This window comes from Corythoichthys intestinalis, chromosome 19 (genome assembly GCF_030265065.1).
Source record: "Corythoichthys intestinalis isolate RoL2023-P3 chromosome 19, ASM3026506v1, whole genome shotgun sequence".
Lineage (NCBI taxonomy): Eukaryota > Metazoa > Chordata > Actinopteri > Syngnathiformes > Syngnathidae > Corythoichthys > Corythoichthys intestinalis.
This window is the reverse complement of record NC_080413.1, coordinates 37191908-37216955: the sequence shown is the minus strand read 5'-3', so window position 1 is coordinate 37216955 and position 25048 is coordinate 37191908. Positions and strand designations below refer to the sequence as shown.

The 25048-nt window shown below is 38.0% G+C and overlaps 2 protein-coding genes across 6 annotated transcripts in view; one reads left to right on the top strand and one right to left on the bottom strand.

Moving 5' to 3' along the window:
- Positions 1-94: 94 nt before the first annotated feature.
- On the bottom strand, positions 95-13444 carry rpl7l1 (ribosomal protein L7-like 1). Of its 2 annotated transcripts, none has more exons than XM_057822257.1 (6): positions 13360-13444; positions 13084-13192; positions 4124-4287; positions 3876-4013; positions 3688-3797; positions 95-627 (listed from the first exon to the last, which is right to left on the bottom strand). In XM_057822257.1, exons 1-6 carry the CDS (start codon positions 13392-13394, stop codon positions 419-421), a joined length of 765 nt encoding a protein of 254 aa, XP_057678240.1. In that variant the 5' UTR covers positions 13395-13444; the 3' UTR covers positions 95-418. The 2 variants fall into 2 exon arrangements, with proteins under 2 accessions (XP_057678240.1, XP_057678241.1); XM_057822258.1 differs by lacking the exon at positions 13360-13444 and adding an exon at positions 13259-13290.
- A 4266-nt stretch (positions 13445-17710) lies between these two features.
- Positions 17711-25048, top strand: part of LOC130907954 (tyrosine-protein kinase Fyn) — a 258147-nt gene continuing 250809 nt past the window's right edge. For all 4 annotated transcript variants that reach the window (XM_057823514.1, XM_057823512.1, XM_057823510.1 and 1 more), the window contains exon 1: positions 17711-17854. The gene's annotated coding sequence lies outside the window, so the exon portion shown is untranslated. The remainder of the gene's footprint in view (positions 17855-25048) is intronic.

Sequence of the window (25048 nt, the reverse complement as noted above, 5' to 3'; positions counted from 1 at the left end):
TCTTCTAACTCACCAGTTACTAAACTACCACTGTAAGGTAGAACAGCACTTCACAATATTTAGAGGCTCATCGAACAAAAAAAAACTTTGCAAGTTTATATATTTTACAATTTTATTACAAGTGTCATCATCTTTTTACAACGGAAAATGCTAAGGAAAGGGCAGCAGGGGTTCCATTCCCTTGCCTTAGTACAACAACCCACCAAACTGCACAAAACTTTCCCAATTAATCATGACATACATCAAAATATACAAGTCAACAACTGAGTACAATCACCCAGGTGAACAGCTCCTTCTAGTGGCTCATAATATCAACCATGCAACAAAATGTAAGTCTTGTTCATTAAATTGAAAACCACGATAAGTACATCACTGCCCCGTTTAGGTTGCTGCTCCATGTCCATTTTATGCTGTTCCCTCAGTTCAGTTGCCTGATGATGTTGTTAATGTCTGTGCCACGAAATCCAGGTTGTCCTAGGTCCTTGAGCAGCCCGGCCTTGTCCCTGGCAGCATGACGGGCCACTGACAGTTTGAAAGGCATCAAGAAGTTGTTGGCTTCCCGGAAGGCCTTGCCAACCGAGTAAACCTCATGAATCAAGTCCTCCAAACAGATAATGCCATGTTTACCTGAGAATCAGAAGACAGGATAATATATTTATTTCTCAGCTGGTATCAGCACCCAGGAAGTGTCATAATTTAAAAAAAATAGCGTTCATCAATGTGGAAAGAGTGCTGTTTAACAAATGGAAAAAATGAACGCATGTGTGCGGACCATTGAGCTCCCGAGCAACGAGTGCTCAAGGTAGATTTATATATTTTTTGTTTATAAAAGTGCATAAGTGCCTGTCCCCTTTTTTGTTACTTTTATGCACGCATCCTACATATCACAAGTTACAATTGGCATATTCTCAAAATCAGGTGACACGGGTGCAAAAATATGGGATAGGGAAACCCCTAGTTTTTATTACATTCATATAGTACAGGGGTCTCAAATGTCCGGGCTAGGGTCCAATTGTGGCCTGTGGGACAATATTTTGCATCCCTGATTTGACATCCAATTATAGTATCAGTGCTGCCCATACATATTTTGCGATAAGCAAAAATAAAAAAATATATAATTCATTTACAATAAAATGAATGAGTTACTTGAATGATCCATTTTTGAAAATAAAAAATCAATTCTTTATATTGTACTGTATTTTCCACAATAAAAGGTGCACTTTATCTAGGTCAATACAGGTAGTCCCGGGGTTACGAACGAGTTCCGTTCCAATACAGGTAGTCCCGGGGTTACGAACGAGTTCCGTTCCAATACAGGTAGTCCCGGGGTTACGAACGAGTTCCGTTCCTACGCAGGCTACATAACCCGAATTTCCGCATAAGTCGGAATGAACCCTTTAAGTATCCCAAAATAACTATATAAAAATTCCAAAAGTATTTTATTTTGTTTAATGATGGAGGATACACTCCTCTCAGGTGGAAGCGACTCGGACGTCAGACATGAATAAAGAATAGCAGTGCTCTGGTTTGGCCCACATAAGGCCGTAAGTTGTTTCAGCTAATATATGTTTGTGTATGCATTTGTAATTAAATTTACAGCTATCGTTTGTGGAGTTACGTGTGAGCGATTTGCAATGAGAATTGTAAATACGTAAGAATTCGTAGTGGACTTTGTTAGGAAAATTAGGCTAATATAATCTAGTAAATTTACATATTGATCAGACTAAGTGGACGTTTGAACACCAACTGTTTTGTGTCAAGCGTTTAACTGTTAAAATGCGTATCGTTTTGAACATAAGTGTACTTATGTGTGTTACAGCTTTACAAACTGTGTTCAAGTGAAGGGAGTAAAAAGTTTCAAAAAGCACGATTGCCCTGTTTGCTGTCTGTAAAACTGAACAACTTCACGTTTTGTGAGGACAGAACACGTCATATTAATAAAGTCAAAAATAAGATACTTTGAGGTACAATAAGTTACTGTTTATGCGACTTAAAAAAAAAAAAAAACTGGAGACAAAATGGCAGACGAGACTCCGGCGTTGTAAAGTCGCAATCGCGCAAGTCGAGTGTGTCGTAACCAGGGGGACTACCTGTATTTGCTAATCATGGCATGACATTCCCTTTAGCGCAGCTCCATCTAGTGGATGCATAATGCAAAACCCAACCGTTACTACTGGCCCGTAACAATGCGATGCAACCTTTAAATAAAAACAGTTTAAAAATAGGCATTGGTAATTTAATAAAACAAGAAAATATAGTCTTTTGATCCCGCTTTGACTCAGTGTTGTTTGTCTATGTTCATTCCCCTTTAAGAAAACAGTCAGTGTGCTTACGTATGGAGTCACGTGGTTATCAGGAAACCAACCAAACAGAAGCCCCGTAGGCTAACGGTAGCGGCTAACGCTACAAGCAAACGTGATGGAGTGTGGCTTAAGGGAGGTTCGCCAAACTTTCACCTGCATTTAGTAGATTTTTGGCAGCATCCAGACGGGCTTTCACCCCCTGTCCTCCATTGTTCTCATGATTTCCAGATAGGGTGCTTTCAGCGCTTTCTACTGGTAGCCACAGGCTAACGCGACCGGTTAACGCTACAAATGAAACAGCTGAACTTAATGAGGGGATTGGGCACGGACTGCATCTAGCAATTAGTATGTCGCGTTATTGTGTATCTCTGTCTGTGTGTGTGATTTCTCTGATAACTTTTGTGATGGTAAAGCATTCCGCATAAAGTACAATCCAACAGTGAAAATTATAATATGACCGTTTAATGGCCCCAGCTATTTTTTTGTATGTGCTTAATTATGTGTCATTCCTGCCATCATAAAATCTTAAATGTTTCATTTTCAGAAGATCAATCTAGTTTTAATATGTGTGTGTCTGTGTGGGGATTCATGTGTGCGTGCATGTATTAAAAAATGCACTGAGGGAAAAAAACCTGAAACCATGAAGTAAACACTTGTGTTGAGTAATTATTTCATAGCAGCCATTAACAATAAGTTGTCTTTTTGAAGTGTACTGTTCAAGCTGTAAGTCAATTGTGTTACAATGACATGTTTGCACAGGTATATTGATTTTGACAATGTACATAGTTCAAGCCATACAAGCAGTTATAAAATGTTCATACTTAAATTCTTATTGTTTACAATTTTGTATACTTAATGGTTAGACAGCATGTACAATTGTTGAATATATTAAATTGAAAGCTGGTAAATAAATCAACAAGAAACGGTTAATCTGTATTTCATGCATTGATTCAGATTTTCAAATCATAGCAGTCCGCTTGGGCGAATTTATCGTCATTTATCGTTATAGAGGTAAATCTGCTCAATTTACCGTCATACGTGCTTAAGGCCAGATCGCCCAGCCCTATAAGAGACTGATGCGAAAATGCACATTAGCCATCTACGTAACAAAACAAGTCCTCCCAGTAACTGCACAATACAATCAAGAAATGCAGGTGAGCTGGAAAAAAACAACAACTAAGGAATGAGTCGAAAAAGGAGAGCAATAAGCCAGTGTCGCGCTTCTCACTTCCTAGTAAGCAGGATTGTTGACACGAGCTCAGAAAGTGGGCGTTTTTACTCGTGTTATGCTCATACTCGGAAAAAATGTATTCAGATCATACCCATTAGCTACTCGTTATGCTATGCGAGAAGGATGTTGTACGCTTTAACAGACGAAACTTACCCATGTGTTCCTCAATGAAGTTGTTATCTGTTAAAGGAACAGGCTTACTGTTCACTTTGGTCTGTCCTCTCTTCAGAATGAGCTCACGCACAGACTTTAAGTTTGGATATCTATTTGGGGAAATAGCGTCTCTGTTAATGATGAAAAAAAAAAAAACAATGAATTGCAGTGACTAACTAAACACTTACCCCCAAGCCACGTAGGGCTCAACAATCTTTAACATGGTGATGGAGGTCTTGCAGATCTTGACAAAAGTTCCACTAAATATTTTTCTCAGCCTCAACATCTGGATGACCTTCATCACTTTGGGACTGATACCTTTAATACTAAAAATAAAATATCAATAGTTAATCACGTGTAAAAGTAATATTTTTTTAAATTGCTGATCATGTAATGCCTTAACTTTTCAATCATCCTATCAATGCTGAACACTCACTCTCTAATCCGAACGGCTAAGGCTAATTTATACTTTGCAGGAGGCATTTTAGGAGGCGGCCTCTGTTGAAGCCTACGTAACCGAGTTTCATCACGAAGTGTCTTGTGGCTGTCCTTCAAAAAATCTTCCAGACGCTTGAACTTTATCGGTGTACCTTTACAGACCTGAAAGAATATAAAAAATCAAATATTAATGCATGTACAATGAGGAGCAGAAGTATTTGCACCGCCTTGTGATGTTGCAAGTTCACCCGCTTAGAAAATAGGTAGAGGTCTGAAATTTCAACCATAGGTGCATTTTCACCTATAGAGACAATCTAAAAAACAAATCCAGAACTCACATGGTGTGATTTTTCAATAATTTGTAATTTACTGAGGTTCATAAGTACCTGTAGCCCTTAGAATCAGCAATAATTATGACACTCAAAGATTTGTCAGTCTACCTTAAAAAAGTTCACCTTTACCCCATGACCCGTTTGTAGGGGTGTAACGGTACACAAAAATCTCGGTTCGGTACGTACCTCGATTTTGAGGTCACGGTTCGGTTAATTTTCGGTACAGTAAAAAACAAAAAACAAAATGCAAAATATATATCTGCTAGTTGTTTATTACACACTTTTGTGTTTTCAACAATAGGAACATTAGCCTATACAAAGCTAGAATTCTGCTCAAAAAGTAGCGGGTATTTAAAGATAATCCAACAATTTGCCTTTCAGACCCCACGTATTGGTCAGCTTTCTTTCTGAAAGAAAGAAGAAGTCCTGTGCTAAAGAGAAAAGCAATCCCAATGACAAAGATTTTAACATGTATTTTATAAATGAAATGCCTCAATGAATCTTTTTTTCTTATGAATGGTTTTCAAAAGCATTATTGGTGGATTTTCTCAAGTTAAAGCGCCACGCAGAATTTAATTGTGTAAGCAGGATGTGTGTATTATTCTTATTATTTAATTACAGGTGTTTTAGCTCATTTCAATTTATTTAAATGGGCTATTATTTTATTATGTGTTTATATTTTACAAATGTGATGTAGTATTCATTTATATTGTATATTTTATGTTGTATAACTTCAGTTCCTATGTGAATATTAGTTCCTACTTGTTTTGTTGTGGTAGGAGGGTTTTGTATTGAACACTAGGCCGTGTTGGTTATTATTATAGCAGAGAAGACAGCAGTAAATCAACAAAGACAAGTCAACTGTGCCCCGATCTACCACTCAAGAGATCTGATGGACTCAAAAAGTAGGTTGCGATTGCATATTAGTTTGAAAATCCGACCGGATCCACCGTATTATTACACCAGTGACTTCTGGCCCGATCCTAGCAAGTAGTATTGATGCAGGAGGGCCGCGTCTCGCGTCAAATAATAAACTCTGCCATTCTTTTCGCGTGCGTTCTCGCGGCGGCCACGTCGCGCCGATGTTGTTTCTGGACTATCCTACCGTGTTGGTCCTCATTATAGTAGAGAAGACGGAGTAAATATAATCTACACAAAGAAACTGTAACCCGATCGACTCACAGCCTCCAAAAGTAAGGGTTATGTTACATCAGAAACTCGTTCGGTACGCGTCCGTTCCGAAACGACTACCACGTACCGAAACGGTTCAATGCTATTATGTGTACTGTTACACCCTTACCCGTTTGAGCTCATTATTGTCACCTGTGCACCCCACAGTCAGTCATAATCCAATTGCTACCATGGGCAAAACCAGAGAGCTTTCAAAAGACACCAGAAAAAAAATTGTTGAGCTCCACAAAGTTGGAAAAGGCTATGGGACAATTGGAAAGCAGCTTGGTGAGAATAAAAGAATATTTGCAGCAATTGTTAGAAAATGGAAACGGCTAAACATGACTGATAATTTACCTTTGCTCCATGTAAAATCTCTACTCGAAGTGCATCTCTAATGATGAGAAAAGTGAGGGCTCAGCCACGACCTACATGGCAGGAGCTAGTCAATGACCTGAAGATAGCTGGATGCACAGTTTTAAAGGCTACTGTCAGCAGAACACGATACGGTGCAAAGGTTTAAAACCATGCATTAATCAGAAAGTTCCCCTGTTGAAGCCAGTACATGTGAAGGGCCGTCTGAAGTCTGCCAGGGACCATCTGAATGATGCAGAGGGGTCATGAGAGAAAGTCAGGTGGTCAGATGAGACCAAAGTAGAACTTTTTGGTGCAAACTTTACTCGTCGTGTGTGGAGGAAAAGGAAGAATGGGTACAATCCCAAGAAGACCATCCCCACTGTGAAATATGGGGGTGGAAACCTCATGCTTTTCGGCAAAGGGGACGGAAAGACTACTGTATAAAGCAGAGGATAAAAGGTGAAATGTATCGTCAGATTTTGAGCCACAACCTCTGTTCCTCACTCAGATACTTGACGATGAGTCGTAGCTATGGAGGACCAGGAGTGCAAAAATTCAATAAATAAATACACAATTAAATAAATACTTAAAAGTGTCATTAAAATGCTTTTATTTCAATATTTATTTATTTATTTCATTATTTATTCATTTATTTCAACTTTTATTTATTTCGATTCATATTTATTTCAATTCATATTTCTACATTTATTTCGATTTTTATTTAAATTTTTATTCATTTATTTCAACTTTTATTTATTTCACCATTTATTTATTTATTTCAATTTTTATTTATTTCACCATTTATTTATTTCAATTTTTATTGAAATAACGTTAATTAATTGCTCTGTTTTGTAGGACACGTAGTCAGGGTCCAAATGTCCTGCTTCAATTTGTTCTGAGAAATCTAACATGTCCCGAGAGAGCTCATGCAAAATCTCAATTTTTATTTATTTCACTTTTTATTTATTTCATTCTTGCACTCTTGTTCCTCTGGAGGGTGCAACCATGAAATAATTTTATCTGTCACGTTTGCTCGTCAAAGTTTCTAACGTCTGATTGGTTGCTCAGCAAAGCAAGTCTTAACTAGTCGATCTCAGATAATAGATTGACGCCTGAGGCATTGGCTAATTTTTATGTACACCCGATACATAAGGTGGCAGTGTAGATCTGTATAATCTGAAAAATAATTGCTCCCTCAAAATCACAAAGACGACGAAGATTAGTAGCATGGTCAGTGTAGCGGTAGTAGGCCTTGACGCATTTCGCGTATTGTCCAAGCAAAACATACATATGTCCAAAACGTGCCCAGAGCTGCTCAGAGAAGCAGCGAATTTAATCGAGGAAACTCTGAGAACTCCACCAGCAGCCCATGGTGGAGTCCAGTCTGTGGCTTCTACATCGCGCGGGCCAGCCCCTTTAAGCGGGCTTATGTCTGCTCACGGGAAACTCTGGTATACCTCAGAAGTGGAACGGTCCTTGGATATCTCCCAGTTTTTTTTTTTTTAATCAAGTTTTGAAATAAGGCTAAATGACAGAAATAACTACAAGTTTTCTAAGTAATTTTACTCTGAACGCCGACATTATTTTTACATCATAATGATTTAGTTTGGGTCTAGGGGTGCTCCAGTGTCTCTCTAAAGTGGACCTGTTGTCGAATAGGTCACCGTTTTTTTCCCATATATTTAATAAAGGGACTTGCGCTCTGAAGCCACCTCATTGCATTCTGAAGCCAGCGCATTGCATTACCGTAATGCACATAATGCAAACAATAATCCAAATGAGGGGCAGCTGGTTTGACTTCGTTTTCACGAGTGGAGGCTGGCTTGACCGCAGTTCTAAACTATCGAAAACTCTTCGATCAACATCTTGATCCGACAGAGCCGAGATAAATGCCAATAACGTTAATTAATTGCTCTGTTTTGTAGGACACGTACTCAGGGTCCAAATGTCCTGCTTCAATTTGTTCTGAGAAATCTAACATGTCCCGAGAGAGCTCATGCAAAATCTCAGATAACGCCGCCATGTTGGGAAGAAATAGGACGAAGCAATCGCTTATTACTCGATCAACTCAAACCCTGCCTAGTTCACGCCCGCCCACCGAGTTTGATGAGCCAATGACAGATAAAATTATTTCATGCGGCCACACGGGGAACAAGAGTGCAAGAATGAAATAAAAGATGAAATAAATAAATAAATGATGAATAAAAATTGGGGGGAAATAAATAAATAAAGAAATAAATAAAAGTTGAAATGAATAAAAATTGGGGGGAAATAAATAAAAATCGAAATACATTTTGAAATAAATATAAATTGAATAAAAATTGAAATAAATAAATGTTGAAATAAATGAATAAAAATTGGAATAAATAAATAAAAATCGAAATAAATTTTGAATATAAATTGAAATAAACAAAAATTGAAATATGAATCGAAATAAATATAAATTCAAATAAATAAATAAAAATTGAAATATAAATCGAAATACATATAAATCGAAATAAATAAAAATTCAAATAAATAAATATAAATTCAAATAAATATTGAAATAAATAAATAAATATTGAAATAAAAGCATTTTAATGACACCTTTAATTATTTATTTAATTGTGTATTTATTTATTGAATTTTGCACTCCTGGTCCTCCATACGTGGCTGGATCTTCCAACATGACAATGATTTGAAGAACATAACCAAGCTAGTGGCTGCGCAAAAGCATATCAAGGTTCTGGAGTGGCCTAGGCAGTCTCCAGACCTCAATTTAATAGAAAATCTTTAGATGGAGCAGAAACGTCTTGTTTCTCAACGACACCCCCGAAACCTGACAGATCTAGAGAAGATTTGTGTCGAGGAATGGGCCAAAATCCCCATTTCCATATTTTAAAACCTGGTAAAATACATGAAGAGAATGACCTCTGCACTGCAAACAAAGGCTTCTGCACTAAATAATTAGCACAGATTTTTTCAGGAGTACAAATATTTATGACCCCCAGTAAACTACAAATAATTCATTCATTCAACGAATGGATGAATGAAATTACAAATAAATTATTGAAAAACCATACAATGCGAGTTCCTGATTTTTTTTTTTTTTTTTTTTAAGAATATCTCTCTAAGTGGAAATGCAACTATGGTTGAAATTTCAGACCTCTACCTATTTTCTAAGTGGGTGAACTTGCAAAATATTTTAAAATTCCCTTGAAAATAGAGTGATACCAACACTAAAGACAAGTTTGAACCTTCAGCAAATGTGGGCTCAAGAAGCCATGAAAATGTTTGGACATTGAACAGTGTTAATGTGTGATGAAAGTATGTCGCGAGGTTTGTGTGCACTTCACTGGTTCAACGGTTTAAAGGGAACCACGGACTTACTTGTAGGCTCAAATAAGCCACAATTGTTCTGCTGTACTAAAATATGTTATTAGAAACACATAAAATATTGCCATTGATTTAAAAATATATAATATTTAATATGTTTTGACCTATGGAGGGCACGTTTTACACGTGCTAGGCATCCGGGGGTGATGACGCAGTTGGGTTGTACTGGGAGAACAGCTGTGCTCTATTCTAGCGAAACTAGTATGACAACTGGCATGATTTTGTCCCATTCTGCTGCTGGTCAGATTGTTTTGTTACAGAACTTGGGTTCCCCACGTCGTACCTGCATCCAATTCCAGCTCATCAGGAGTCCTTAAATCGATCCTTGGCGGCTTGCCGAAATATTAACTTGCTGCCATTTGACAATTTGTATTCTCAATCTTTTCGTGCCAGTTGCATCCTTGCCTTGGTTTTTTCTTTCGTCTGCCTCTCAACGTTGTTCTCCATAGGTTTTTATTAATTGAAGCCGACCTGTTACGGACCCTTTTTTGTCTCCCTTTTTTGGGACTGTTTTTGTGTGTGTTCATAAAACACTTGTACATAATCCATCTGTTATTATATAATAACATATAATGAGAGTGATAATGAGAGTCCAACTGAATGTAAACGAGTGCTTATTCACTGCCAGAAAAGCTTCAGGAGCCACATCTGATAAGGGCGCAAAATCCGATAACACCGGCAGGATGATCATCTATCTGGACAGCGATTTTACGCGACAAAAATATGGTGGTTGGTGACCCGGTTCCTATCGGGTAAGACAGCACTCTCTCTTTAACTCATTTGCTCCAGGAACCGTATAAATACGTTCTATTTCCAAATGCTTCAGTGTCCCGATTACGTATATATACGTCTTTTGCGTTTTTTTGTACAAGAAGCATCTAGAGCTTTCGATCTATCGCCAAAACAAAAAACAAGCCTCAAAACCCATTTTAAAGCAATAAAACTGGCCACTTGAGGGCAGTAGCGCATTTGTTAAGAGCCCACAACTCAATTCAAACAGTACAACTTTATTAGGGAAGCTAGCAGAGCCCCTCCGCAGCTTGCTGTCACTTCCACCACACGCTCGAGGGTCCTGCACGGAAACGCGCACGGCCAAACCAGTTCCCCCCCCAGGAACATAAGTTCCCCTGGTGAACGAGACAGTGGTCACCACAAAAAAAGACTTTTTAAAAAATCCATCTTTACGAGACAGTCGGCAATGAGGGAAAAGTTTAACCGCAGTCGCAGCCACCAAACGTCATCTCTCAGTTAGGTAAGTGTGAATAAATTGTTACTTTGCTATGAAAAGCTCTATTTGGCTGGTTGTTCATGTTATTTTGTAAAAGGAAAACATTATTCAGATGTTTGGGATGTCACTGAAGCTAAAAATAGCCGTGTTAAAGTCAAAATTATGTTTGAAATTTTTGCGTTTACAAAAAGCTCATTTTCTCCGTTTTTTCATCAGAAATTGGAAAAATGCTCAAACTAAACTATTTTCTAATGCTGATTTCTAAAGAATGAAATAACGTATGAACTTACTTTTTTTTTCTGCTGAAAGAACAGAGTCTAATCTTTCTTTTGGTGGGTTCCATGTTTATATAGCAATAGAACAGAAGTTTTTGTGGGCCGTGCAAAATCAGTCAAAATCCAGTAAAATGGCCGGGAGCGAAGGGCCTTGCTCCGGTGAAAATGGCTGGGAGTGAATGAGTTAACGAAGGCCGAGCCCATTAGATTTCTCGGTTGGGGCAAACTGACGTGATGGGAAATCGGCCGACTGCGCCACTTTTCAGAGGATCGGAATCTGGTGAAAAGGATCGGGTTTTTAATTTAAAAAATATGTTTTTCTGCTTCATGCTCATACAGCCTCTCACTCTCTGTCCTGTCACTTTTCTTGGTCAGCAGTGCAGCTTGAGTTTGTTACTTAAAGTTAACAATGATTTACAGGTTTGTAGCTTTGATCTGGCGAGTGAAGGCTCTGTAGCTCTACGATCAAAGGCACAAATATGTTAATCATTGGATCGGGACTCGGTATAGGCAGATTCTAAAAATCAGGTGACTCGGGTGCAAAAATATGCAATCGGGACATCCCCAGAAAAGATGACAAGTCTCTATAGTCGTCCTCTGAAAGCCCAGCCGCGCAACCCGTTGACATCAATGCCCACAGTGCATTGCGACGTCAACAACAACGGCGACCTAGTGGTTAAACTAATTTTTATAAAAACAAAAACGTAAAGAGGGGTTTTAATATGAAACTTATTTTAACGCATACTATTAAGAACTACAAGTATTGTCTATGTCCGTGGATCTCATTAATCGTACTAATTCTGCATTTTTCATGTGCTATTATTCCCTTAGCACAGCCCTGTCAGAATGACAGAGCAGGGCATTACCCAGAGGTTATGTCAAGTTGGCAGACTCACTAAGCAGCATTTCTATTATACCCTGTAAAAATGAACTCGACAAATTGTCGGTGGCATCACCCATATTGTTAATTTGGTCCGATTTGTTCCCCCTTCTCACTGTTTAAGGCAGGACCATTTTTTTCAGGTCTATGGCCAATGTAGAACATAAATCTCGTAGCTAACATTACAAATACGGTTCACAGAACATTTTTTAATTACCATGTGTTTATTTGATTAGCATAACAACACTGTATGTACCACATATGTTCAAAATGTTGAATTAGTTTTCAAGGGTGAGGCAATGCATACATGGTTAAGTGCTATAATTTTCAGAGATCTATGATTTTCCGGTCACAAAAGTTTAGCGTTTTTCATTCTAGGATAACTCTGATATTATTGGATAGCCGATAAAAGCATGACATCAGTTCTTCATTATTGGTTTTGGGCCAATATGCATGTTTCTTTCAAAGTGAATGTAGAAGCAGTCTGTCTTTGTACAAGGACTGTTCACAGCTTAGCACAGCAATTATGTTTGCACGTTTGCACACAAATAGTGTTTGGTTCTTTTTAAATGGACTAGGGTTCTTTTTCTTACATAGCCCGCTTTGTTTTGTAAATGTGAACGCAGATCTGAACTCTAGCTTGGACCAAACAAACGAACTCTGGTCCGCTCAAAAATCGTAGTTCTCAGTCTGCTGTAAGCAGAACCAATTGCATTCATGGTGCAAAAATTAAATGAACAATAAATGATTGAAAAGTAATGAACATGTTAAGTCTCCGAACGCATCTATCAGTATCGGTTTGATGTTGGTGTCGGATTTTAGGAGTTGAACAACATTGGGATATCGGTTAAAAAGTCATTATCTAAAAACTACTATTAACAGAAAATTCATAACTTGGTTTGATGAGGCCAGGCCATTCGGTTTGATATCAATAATTCCCCAACATAAAATGACCCAAACCATTTCTGACTAATGGGAATAAACCCTTAGGACCATTTGAAGATGTGTTAGTACAGTCACCAGAACGCCAAGCCATATTTGCCATGACTATACTTCCTAACAGTATCCTGTATTTGGCAAGAATTAGCCCCAAAGGACACACGACCATAAACATAGAAAAACAAGTCATTTTTCTCAGTGTAAATTTATATTCCTGACAACTAAGAGCTGTGCAGGGATATAGTGTTTCCTTATTCGTATTGATGATTTCTGCAAAGGTGAAGTGATGTTTACAAAAAGGTAGATAAAGTCGGTTATGATCCTGGCAACCCACACTAGCCCCCTATTAGCGTTCACTTAGATAAATAGTGTGTTTACAAAGCCAAAACGACATATACTCACCTTTCTCTTTTCAAGTAGTGCAAGCTTCGCTTGCGTGGCTTTAATAGCCTGGTATTTTTTTCTCTTTTTCAAGAGATACTCTGGAACTAACTTGATCACTTTCTCTGGCCTGTAAAAAAAAAAAAAAGTGGAGTAGGGCGGATTTGAGAAAAATGATTAAAATACAAACACGAACCTTGATAGATAAGCCATATCTATCGATATACGTCGAAACAATTATATTTAGTTATCAAACAAAAGCAGATGGATTGCGATGGAAATAAATTGAATACATACTCTGCTTCAGCCATGTTGGAAACTTCGTCGCGCATGGAATTGCGTCATTAATCGTCGACGGTTTTCTTCTTCGTCGATTTTAACTGCGTCGCAAGGAAGAAAGTGCAATATTGCCATCTAAAGTATCGAAGTAGAAGTACAAAGACACTACATTTCTGGGCAAAAAAAGGACTGGCCACACTCGGGTAAATACAGTTTCTGAAAAATAAAATTTAAAATATGCGGTGCTTTTATTCTGGAAGTCATTCTTTAATTTTGATGTACACAAGTACGTACAGTAGTTACAGTTAGCAAAAAAAGAGCTATGTGGTGTTTCTGCAATGTCACTAGCACTATATATTCTTATTTCCAACAGTGTGAAGCAAAAACGACCAGAGTTGGAAGACATTTTGGCCTAAAATTCTGGGGGTTAAAAAATCGGAATTTATTCATTAAAAACAGATAATAAATCATAAAAGGATTGGTTAGCTCAGATTACAGATTAATGTTAAAATTGTTATTACGCTATATATTTGGCATTCACAATATTCGGCATGACCACAGTAAATAAGTGCTTTTATAATACAAATCGTGCTTGTAGATACATTATATCCCATTTAGGTAAAAATAAAAATAAATGTAAGAAAATAAGATTGGATTTTCTTTCGCAGAAATCACTGAGGACCACTGTGAGCAACATCAGATATTACACTGTGGCCACACACCACTATCCCAGCTTGGATCATAGTAAATTAAATTTCTTAAAAAAAATAAAGTTAATATGATCAATTTATTAAATTGAGTGAACTGTCGCTGCCCGTCTGTTTCGCCATGAAAAGGTGGTAGCATTTGCGTCTCTTCACTCCGCTGCACTGTTTTTAGCTAGCTAACCTGCACAGCGCATATGGGCAGGGCACATATGCCAACACTGTCAGTGCTATGATTGGCTGCATAGCGTAAGCGAACTGTATCATATTATTGGTGGGACACCTTTCGTTCATTGAGTTACGTTAAAAAATGGTACAGAAAACAATATCATTGGTCTAATTAATTAGATGATATCAGTTCTAAAATTAGATACAGTAATAATATGTTTCTGTTGAATTTTATTTTGTGCGGTGCATAGATTTTCTTGTGCGCTGAGTATCGGGATTGCACATTAGCGCAGCTTAGAGGGAACATTAGCTATGACTATTGTTAGTTGGTTACAACAAAGCTATTCGGCAAAATGAAATATCAACCCTGCACACGTCGGATAGTCTCTTTTTTTTAAAAAAGTTCATTTAGTTATTTCTCTTTATTTTCTTTCTACAGTCTGTCTATTGTATTTTATTTTATTTTTTTTCTCAATGAACAACCACATAGTTGATTTAGAGCTGCCTACACATAGAACAAATCCAATACAGTAGTGAAGAAAATGAAGATAATGCCCAAAAATACACGATTTTAAAGAAACACTGTGTAAATTGATAATATTTTCAATAGTGTTAATTCATTTCATGCCAAATTGTATGTTGTACAGTTCAATCATGTAAACTCGAGGGCGTAGGTTTGCATCGGGACGGTAGGGACATAACACTACCAACTTTTCAGGATGCTCAAATTGTCCCCAACAACTTTTAAGCAACCTTATTTGCATTATATAATGAGTTCAGTTATATAGGTAATTCAGATTGTCTTCCCATATGTTGTAAGGGTAGAATTGACGCTTCCATTATTAAGTGAATTATTTTCATGATGTTCAGACTTACATTTACCCCTTTTCACTTTCTGAATGCGCAGGTCCATTTTTCCCCTCAAACGCACAGTTGATTGGCTGATGACCTGCATTAATTTAAAATGTATTAATTAATTTTTTTTCATTTTTAATTCAAAAATATTTTGCAGACATTTTTTTCAGATAATCAAACATTAATCATAATCGAGGAAAGAATTTTCGTTTTTTGTTAAGTTTGGCTGTGCTCATGGAAAAAAGCAGTAGTGCTTTACCTGAAGGAAGGCTCCATTTTTTATTTATTTTTGTTATACCCTGACTATGATTTTTTTTTTTTTCCAGTTAAATTTAATTTATTTATTTAGACAGTCAATGTTGAGTTGTCTTAAGACAAATGTTTATTTTTTTGTATTCCTGGATCGTTAAAAGATGATGAACAAGTTTGTATTCAATGTGTATGTAAATATTGCAATTTAAAAGTGCTAATGAAATCCAGACATTTATCCTAGAAGTTTTCAAAATGATTCTTTATTTGTTTTTGAAAACAAAGGTTTGAATCTAACTGTGATTCAACATAACCAATGCCCATGAAAGTTAGTAAAAGTCAATACAGATTTATTTTGCATTGATCATTTACCCTATCAATTAATTAAGTTCATATCTGTGAGAAATGTAGCCCTGACCCCATTCATTCAATCTGTTTGGTTTTAATAATGTCCGGTCCCCAGCAAAAAGTGTATATGGCGGAAAACACTTAAGAGACTTGAAGTTCCGCTCTGAGAACAACAATTTTTCCAAATTTCAAAATTGTCCGATATGCACATGTGACACCTCATTGGAAAGCTTAAAATGTTAATTTACTGGGGGAAGAAAAATTTTGAACAGGAGGGCATTTAAAAAATAAAAAATTAAACAGCAAAACCCTAACGTCATGATTTTACGAGATATTATCGCGTACTTACCTCGTTTCGATTCAAAAACTCCATACAGCATGTATCATCGAGTGTCAAGACACAGCTGTGAATGGCCTGAGCTGCATTTTTGGGGGCATTTTATGGGTGAAACATGGTAATATAACAAGGTTAGTATTGCAGAAATCGCAGACATCAAGGAGTAATCAAGACTTTCATTTTCATATATTTACCCTTTTAAACGTTTTCTCTCTCTCCATTTTTCTTTGTTTGGATCGATTATTTATCATCTAAAATATTGAGGAAAATGCGACAGTAACCAAAAAAAAAATACAATTAAGCGATAGTTATGAGGTAGATTTCCATGACTTTTTTACAGACACCAATGTTTTCATTGTGACGTAATTTGTTTAAAAGTTTAAAATACGCGAGTTGATAGTTTTCTGAAGTGTTTTTCTTTTTTAACGAAATATTAGACATCAATTAATGATTCTTAGCTAAAATTGACAGACATTTTGAATAATAAATATAATTTCTTACCTTCTTTTTATGGCTGGTTGAAACAAAAGCAGTTGCGCGACGTCTGTAAACGGGGGTTTCCAGGGTAAAACTGACAAATCAAAAATAGTTCGGGGGCTTACTGCGCCATGAATCTGCTATGGCATCATATATATAGACATATTGTTCTATCAAACACAACAGTTCTTCTGGCTTAAAATGCAGCAATTTGTTTTAAAGAAGGGTGCAAGAGCAGAAACTGCTTTTACAGTCTTGTCAAACACAACAGTTCTTTTAGCTTATAATGCTGCGCTTTATTTTGAAGAAGGGTGCAAGAGCAGAAACTGCTTTTTCAGTCTTGTCAAACACAACAGTTCTTTTGGCTTAAAATGCTGCGGATTATTTTAAAGAAGGGTTCAAGAGCAGAAACTGCTGTTTCAGTCTTGTCTGCGTTTTCCGCCATAAGCATGTTATTTTGTGATATCGTCCCTACCAAAAGTAGACGGAAGATGGCGCTCAACGACAGGTTAATGAAGAAACGCAGACAATTAAAGACGAGAAGCATCTAAAAATACATGCAACCGCCAATTTGTTAGAATTTAAACATGACTAAAATGTCAGTGCTTTTTTATGGTTGCCAACAAACTTGTAAAACATAAAAGTGGGGCTTCATCACCACGAGTTTGGGATTGATCAGTGAGAATTATTTACTTACTCTTAACCATGTCAGACGTCTTTTCCTGAGTATTTTAAACGTTTTATTGTAAAATTCGCTAGACCGCAAGCATTCGTAACAATTTTCCTGGGTCTCATCCCAATTCTTTGCTTGCCACTGATTGGCCAAACGTACTGTCATTCAACAAAAATGCTACGTTGGCGTGCAATTGTTAAACTTTGAATTCTGCAAATTGAACATTCATACAACGGACTCAGAGTTGAACAGAAGTCAGTAACAACCTAGAAAACATTTGAACATCAAGAAAATATAAAAGATTGCTGTTTATATGCTATTTCACAATAAATACTGTCATGTTTTTATTTTCAGCAACAAAACAATGTGTTTGACGTAAACCTTGTGTTAGACCGTCTTTAATATTACTACTTAAACACTATAATATTTAAAATAAACTTATAAGTGCTTGTATCCTCATTAAAGTGCGCAGCATCGATTTGTTTTCATTTTCTGCGTCAAATTCGAAAATTCCCGACCGCACACGAATGCACCATAGTTTCATTGTGGCCCTGCAGAGCTAACGCCATCACACTCAGTGGCTACGACAGGAGGGCAGCATTTAGATGGCTACAACAGCAGCAACCTTTATTACACTTCTTTAATTCCATCACAACGCCTATGGAATATAGTGCTACGGATTTATAAGTGCACTTTAAACGGGTAAGATTTATCCTTCTATTTATATCTCCTCGTGGTTGGTTACTCCTGAATATAACAGTGAATGAAATACTTCCACTGTCTAGTTTTTCCATTATTGTACGGACTTTATTCTATTTACTATATTTTGTTTTACTGGAGTATTTTTCAGTAAGTTTTTTTCTTTATTATTTTTTTCAACGTGAGATACACCTTGTTTGTTGAGTGATAAATACACACCGGTTTGGTCGTTGAAAGTGGAATGAAGCCACCGTAAACGAAGTTAATTAATCGTGTAGAATAAAACACGATATTTAGTCCACAGATCAATATGTTGGGTTAAGAATTAAATCTGTGAAATGTATTTTACATGTGAATCTTTTTTTAAATTTTTGTTTATTAATTTGACGCGCTTCTCCGTTGTTTACCATGACTCCCACCTTCAAAACCCCTTCTTCAGCAGCATCAGCATCCCCTATTGATGCCTAGTGGAGGCATGTGAAGGACACAACCTCCCAGGCATTGCACTGTTGTGGGATGCTTTCCAGCTTTACTGTATGCAGGCGAGACAGTGAAACGAAGTTTTGAAGAGATGACAGTATGTTATTTCTTTAATACGTTACATACAAAGTAGTTGTGTGGAAAGGATGTTCATGTAAATGGTTCAGAACTCCTATATTCTTGTATAATTTCATTCCGAACTTGGAAAGGATCATAGATGTGGTATGAGAATGTGTATATGAAGAGGTAGAGCTCCAGAAATGACTTTCTTAGATACCTTGATTTTTTTTTGTTTTCATCAAATAATTTTACGCCTCTTCACTGTGGTCATTTTGGTCTTGTCACTTTCTATCCGTGATCAAATGTTGGTTTACCCGCTTCTTAACTCTGTAAAACATGTTTTTTTTCTTATTATTATTACTGCAATATACCAGTAATAAATATGCACCTCTACATGTGACATAGTGTGTGTGTGGGTGTGTGCATGTCTTGCTGGATGCTTCCTGTAGTTTTTAAAGTTGACAGTAGAACTCCTTAACTTCAATATAATCTATGCCACTACTTTTTTTTTTAATCTTAAAGTGTGTATGACACCAAAAAGCATGTTTATTCCATATTTCACGTGTTTTTTTATGCTCCTGAATGAAATGGACTGCTTGGATGTGTTTGGAAGTGATTGTTTCATATATTAAATTTTATAATCCCGCGTCATGAAAATTGAGTGACTTTCGGCTTCAGTCTCCGGTTTAGGACGAATGAGAATGTGACGTCATCCTCGTCAGCAACTCACAATACAGCGTTGCTTTATAGCATGCAGATGGACCGCGGATTCAGCTGATTTTGCAGATTTTTCGCATCACGCCAGCCAAACGGATGCAGAAATTGTTGCTGCACCAAGGAGAGGCGTGTGAGCCTTTTTTGGGTTTCAAAACATTCCAGTTCACTGCACATATTTGCCAAAACAAGCCCTACTACTGTTGGACCATTGGACTTATGAGGAAATGAGTAAACATCGTATTTTGTATTATGTCAAATACTGGGATCATGGCACACGTTTTAATACAGAGATGGCTTGTACTTTGTGGCTGATTTTCCACCGAAAATGCCACTCGACCGACGACCGGCAGCTTGTCGCACCCCGGCGGGGTGAGGAGGAGAGCGCTATCCTCGGCTTATTGCCCGGCTTGTGTGCCCGGTGTTCTGTCAAATTTTCAACCCGATCATAAATGGCCACTTTGTGTTAAAAATAGCCATGAATACAGCGATTACAAAGTAAACACTACCAACTTTTTTTTAAATAAAGGACTATTTACTTACGTTTGATCATGGACAGACATGTAAAAAAGTTCTCCTCAGACACATTCCGCTATGTTAGCTGCACAACAACTGCACGCCGCTCTCTGTTTATGTCTTTGCCGTGTAGTAAGGCATTATTTTACGCCATATTCGTGTTGACCATGTGGCAGCTACACGCTCCTCTGACGTTGGCCGGTCTCTCCGCGGTAATCTCTAGCTGCTTCTCGGCGAGCTCTCCTGTTCGTAGCAGGGGAACGAGCTGTAACTTGCTCGCCGCCGGGCGAGGTGCTGATCGGCGAGGCCAATCGACAACCCCGCCGCCGTGTGATATGATCCGGACTAGTTTTGTGAGACCTCCCTTTGAGACGTCACTCGGTTCAGGTTAGCATGTCGGCTAGCTGTCACGACTCTTGGTTTGTTTACATTCTCCGAAGCTGGGGCAGGGAAATGACAAAAGCCTGACTAACTACGTCTAGCACCGTCAATGTCAGTGGAACAGAGCAATGTCAGCTAGTTATACCGGTTTTGGGGGCATTTTTAAGCCACTTCATGTAAATTTTAGTGCATTTATAGGTCACTTCCTGTTGATATTAAGTCACTCCTTATTCATTAGGGGACATTTCCAGGTCACTTTCTGTTCAGTAACCCAAAACCAACTGGAAGTGAGCCGTAAATGCTCCAAAATAATCAGGAAATGACCCAGAAATGCCCAAAGATCAACAAGAAGTGACCAAAAATCAATATATTGTAGATCGTAGGAGGACTTCCTGACCCATGTATCATTAATAGTTGTATCGCCATATCATGTGATCATTCTGATCGTTAGACTTGTATCGCAAATTGTATCGAATCGAGAAGTACTTAGAGGTTCCCACCCCTAGGGTGGGCAGTCAATTTTTTTTTACACAAGTACTGAAAGCTGCCAAAAGCTCTGGCAAGGCTGTAATCCTCAATGTTCTTGAACTTTATGTAACAACTAATCCAAATTACTCAAGAATACAATTTTTTCCCAAAAAACGTCCTAATCCTAAATGCTTGTACGAGGAAATGGTTGACATGACACTGTGGCAAATTGTAAATGTGATAGATTTATGTGGAAATTGCACCATAAAATGTTAATGTTATTAGTTTTTTTAGCATAGTTATTTTTTTTCCTAATTGACTGTACCCCACTACCCACTGCTAAATTATGACCAAAAACAGCTGTAATCTTTTTGATAACTAAATTCAGATTTTTTAAAGCAATGTTCTGAAACCGTAAACTCACAAAGCCATTTTATTCTTGATGTACATTTTGTTCTTTTTGTATTGATAGCCTTACTTGTCTCCCCTTAAATTTCTGCCTGCCACTTTACTGGCTCATTACAGATATACAAAAAAATGAAAACAAGTTTTTCCATAATGAGGATAGCTATTGTTTGTCTTGAGTAAATGAGCGTGGAAAGGGTCCGCCGGTTCATGGGTTAATATCATGACATTGTGAAGTCAGATGGCCCAAACTCGTGTGTTTAAAACAGGGAACACAGTGACACACTCTGTTCTGCCCGTCGGGTCCTGCAGCATCTTCCAGAGGTCAGTCATATCTCAACAATGTTGCCCCTTGTGCCACTCCTTCACTGAATAGATAGGCTCTTTTCTTTCTTGCCATATCTTTCTTTTTATTTATACAGTGGGTCCTCAGTTTACTCTTCTGACAGTAAGGATGATTTTATTTCTGATAGGTCAGGATTCACTTCAGTCTATCACCTATGCTAACAGACGAGTATAGTCATGATTACAGAATATTAAGGGTGTAACAGTACATGCATTTGTATTGAACCGTTTTGGTACGTGGTGCTCGGTTTGGAACGGAGGCATACCGAACGAGTTTCTGACGTAATGTAACCCTTACCTTTCGAGGCTGTGAGTCGATCGGGTTACAGTTTCATTGTGTAGTTTATATTTACTCCGTCTTCTCTACTATAATGAGGACCAATACGGTAGGACAGTATAACCCAGAAACGTCAACGGCGCGACAGCGTGGCCGCCGCGAGAACACAGTGAAACGCGGGCGTTAAAATCAATCAGCCAATGCACACCAGTCGAAGTGCGGCCGCGTGTTTAGATGCGTCCCAGAAGCAGCTCAACGCGACGCACGCGAAAAGAATGGCAGAGTTTATTATTTGACGCGAGACGCGGCCCTCCTGCGTCAATACTACTAGCTTGGATCGGGCAGACCAGAAGTCACTCGTGTAAAAATACGGTGGATCCGGTCGATTTTCAAACTAATATGCAATCATAACCCACTTTTTGAGTCCATCAGATCTCTTGAGTTGTAGATCGGGGCACAGTTGACTTGTCTTTGTTGATTTACTGCTGTCTTCTCTGCTATAATAATAACCAACACGGCCCCGTGTTCAATACAAAACCCTCCTACCACAACAAAACAAGTAGGAACAAATATTCACATAGGAAGTAAAGTTATACAACATAAAATATACAATATAAATGAATACTACATCACATTTGTAAAATATAAACACATATTAAAATAAATAATAGCCCATTTAAATAAAATAAAATGAAATGAGCTAAAACACCTGTAATTAAATAATAAGAATAATACACAGATCCTGTTTACACAATTAAATTTATTAATTTCTGTGTGGCGCTTTAACTTGAGGAAATCCACGAATAAAGCTTTTGAAAACCGTTCATAAGAAAAAAAAAAAAAAGATTCATTGTGGCATTTCATTTGTAAAATACATGTTAAAATCTTTGTCATTGGGATTGCTTTAGCACAGGACTTCTTTTTTCTTCTTTCTTTCAGAAAGAAAGCTGAACAATACGTGGGGTCTGAAAGGCAAATTGTTGTTGGATTATCTTTAAATACCCGCTACTTTTTGAGCAGAATTCTAGCTTTGTATAGGCTAATGTTCCTATTATTGAAAGCACAAAGGTGTGTAATAAACAACTAGCACATTTATATTTTGCATTTTGTTTTCTTACTGTACCGAAAATGAACCGAAACGCGACCTCAAAACCGAGGTACGTACCGAACCGAAATTTTTGTGTACCGTTATCCCCCAACAGAATATACAATGGGGAATATACAGTGAGGAAAATAAGTATTTGAACACCCTGCTATTTTGCAAATTCTCCCACTTAGAAATCATAGAGGAGTCTAAAATGTCCATTATATGAGCATATCCACTGTGAGGGAGATAATCTAAAAAGAAAAATCCAGAAATCTAAATGAATGATTTGTTAAACAATCAGATGACTTGGACTCGGGTTCAAATATATGCAATCGGGACATCCTTTGAATTGAACGTGTCAACTGTTTTCTCTTGAGTTATTTCCAAAGCTGCAATTCAAATGATATATCGACCATACATTGATATTAAATCAAATAATCCACAAATAAAAATAAATCACCACATCTGAGTCCATAAATAATGATTATGGTTAGAGGTTGACCGATATATCGGCTGACTGATATATTGGGCTAACATATGGACCTTTTTCCAATATCGGCCATTGGCCGATTAAAAAAAAAAAAAAAAAAAAAAAAGCCAACAAAGATGGATTTTGATGAGGCATCTGTGTGGACAACTGTGGCATACACTGACTGACAGTAGGACCCCGGAAGGACACGACAAGGGCTTGAAGGCAGGCTGCTACCCGAAGCTTTAAGCTTGCCTGTTTTGTAAATATTGTAAGATTTTGTTTTATCTTGCCTGAAAGAAAATGCAATGTCTGTTTGGCCTTTTAAGGTATTTAGTGAGTGATCCCTACACTCCAAATGTAACTCGTAGCTTTAGCGTAGCATTCGCGTGAGCATTAGCTTTAGCAGCCTCCATCTTTACCATCCTCTTAAACTCTCACTCGTTTACATCTCGTTAGAATGTCTGGTGCGTTTAATTATTTAAAAATAGTGTACTGATGTTGCTGAGTGTGTACAAACATAAAAAGTGGTGTGTTTGTTGGTTTGGTAGCACTAGACCGATTTTCCTTTAAGTCTCAGGTAGTCAACTTAGGCTACGTCTACACTAGGACAGATAATTTTTTCCGGGATATTTTGCCGACTATTTTCATACCTGTCCGCACTACGTTTCAGGTGCGGTTAAGGCCCTCCACCCGATTCTGCATACGCCTGCATTTGTGCAAACTACGCATTGTAGAAAGGAGCAGAATCATGTGTTACGTCATCGTATGCGCGCTTTACCTCTGAACCGGAAACTCATTACCCGCCAGCGGGAAATTTCGAAATTACGACACCTTCTAGACCATGGGTCGGGAACTCCGTTTTGTGATTACTGTTTTTTTTCCTGAACACATTTGAAAGCATCGCGCGGGAGCTAGAGTGAAGCGACTGAGGGCACACTCCGCTTTCACGAGCAGTTGTGATTGAAATGAATCTTTAGAAAACAACAAAAGCCTGACATCGTTTCTTGAGATGTTACAATCGATGCTCAGTTGCGCACTCACCAGTAGGAAAATAAATGGAAACATGGTGTGGCGCTGCAGATATTTCTTGGAAGCCGCAACCAACAGTGCGTGTGCATAACAGTGGCGACAGTTTTGACAGATGGAAATGTCTTGAAAAAAACAGATCGCGCGCCTCTGTGACTGGGGGTACCACGCAGTGGTTTAATTTTCCGTTACGCATTTTATAAACTGAACTCCAGTTGTGTCGTCATTGAGTTGGGAGGGGCTGGCTGATCACTGACTGAATGCGGGAGACGAGCTCTGTAATAAAATGCTCATCTCCGTGTAATCTGCGATCGGAGGACCAACCAATGGGCACTGAATTTAAGCACATTATTGCGATGCACGTTTGAAGGTTCAAGAAAAATGTATAAGTGCATTATCAGGGCTTTGTTTCGATCGAGCGAGCCGGCTGGTACCACATTTAAAATTACGGGTTGGCGGAGAGGCAGATGCACTCATCAAAAGTGCCAGAAATGACTCACGAAAACATACACTACAGATGATAAACTGTCTACAATGACTTTGGAAAAGAAAAGAGGAGCATGAATGCCAGTTTTGAACGTCCGCCTCAATTGTTTACAATGCCGGCATGCCACACTAACTAAAAGTAGCGATGGCAGTACCCTTTGTTGGCAGTAACGGAGGCCAAACGTTTTCTGTAACTCTTCACAAGCTTTTCACACACTGTTGCTGGTATTTTGGCCCATTCTTCGATGCAGATCTCCTGTAGAGCAGTGATGTTTTGGGGCCGTCGTTAGGCAACACAGACTTTCAACTCCCTCCGCAGATTTTCTATGGGGTTGAGACCTGGAGACTGGCTAGGCCACTCCAGGACCTTGAAATGCTTCTTACGAAGCCACTTCTTTTGTTGCCCTGGCTGTGTGTTTGGGATCATTGTCATGCTGAAAGACCCAGCCACGTATCATCTTCAATGCCCTTGCTGATGGA

Coding starts and splice junctions, on each gene's coding strand:
- rpl7l1 (XM_057822257.1), bottom strand. CDS start 13,394: ATGCGCGACGAAGTTTCCAACATGGCTGAAGCAGA. Junction 3,798..3,875: donor GAGCCCTACGTGGCTTGGGG/GTAAGTGTTTAG, acceptor TTCCCCAAATAG/ATATCCAAACTTAAAGTCTG. Junction 628..3,687: donor CTTCATTGAGGAACACATGG/GTAAGTTTCGTC, acceptor TCTGATTCTCAG/GTAAACATGGCATTATCTGT.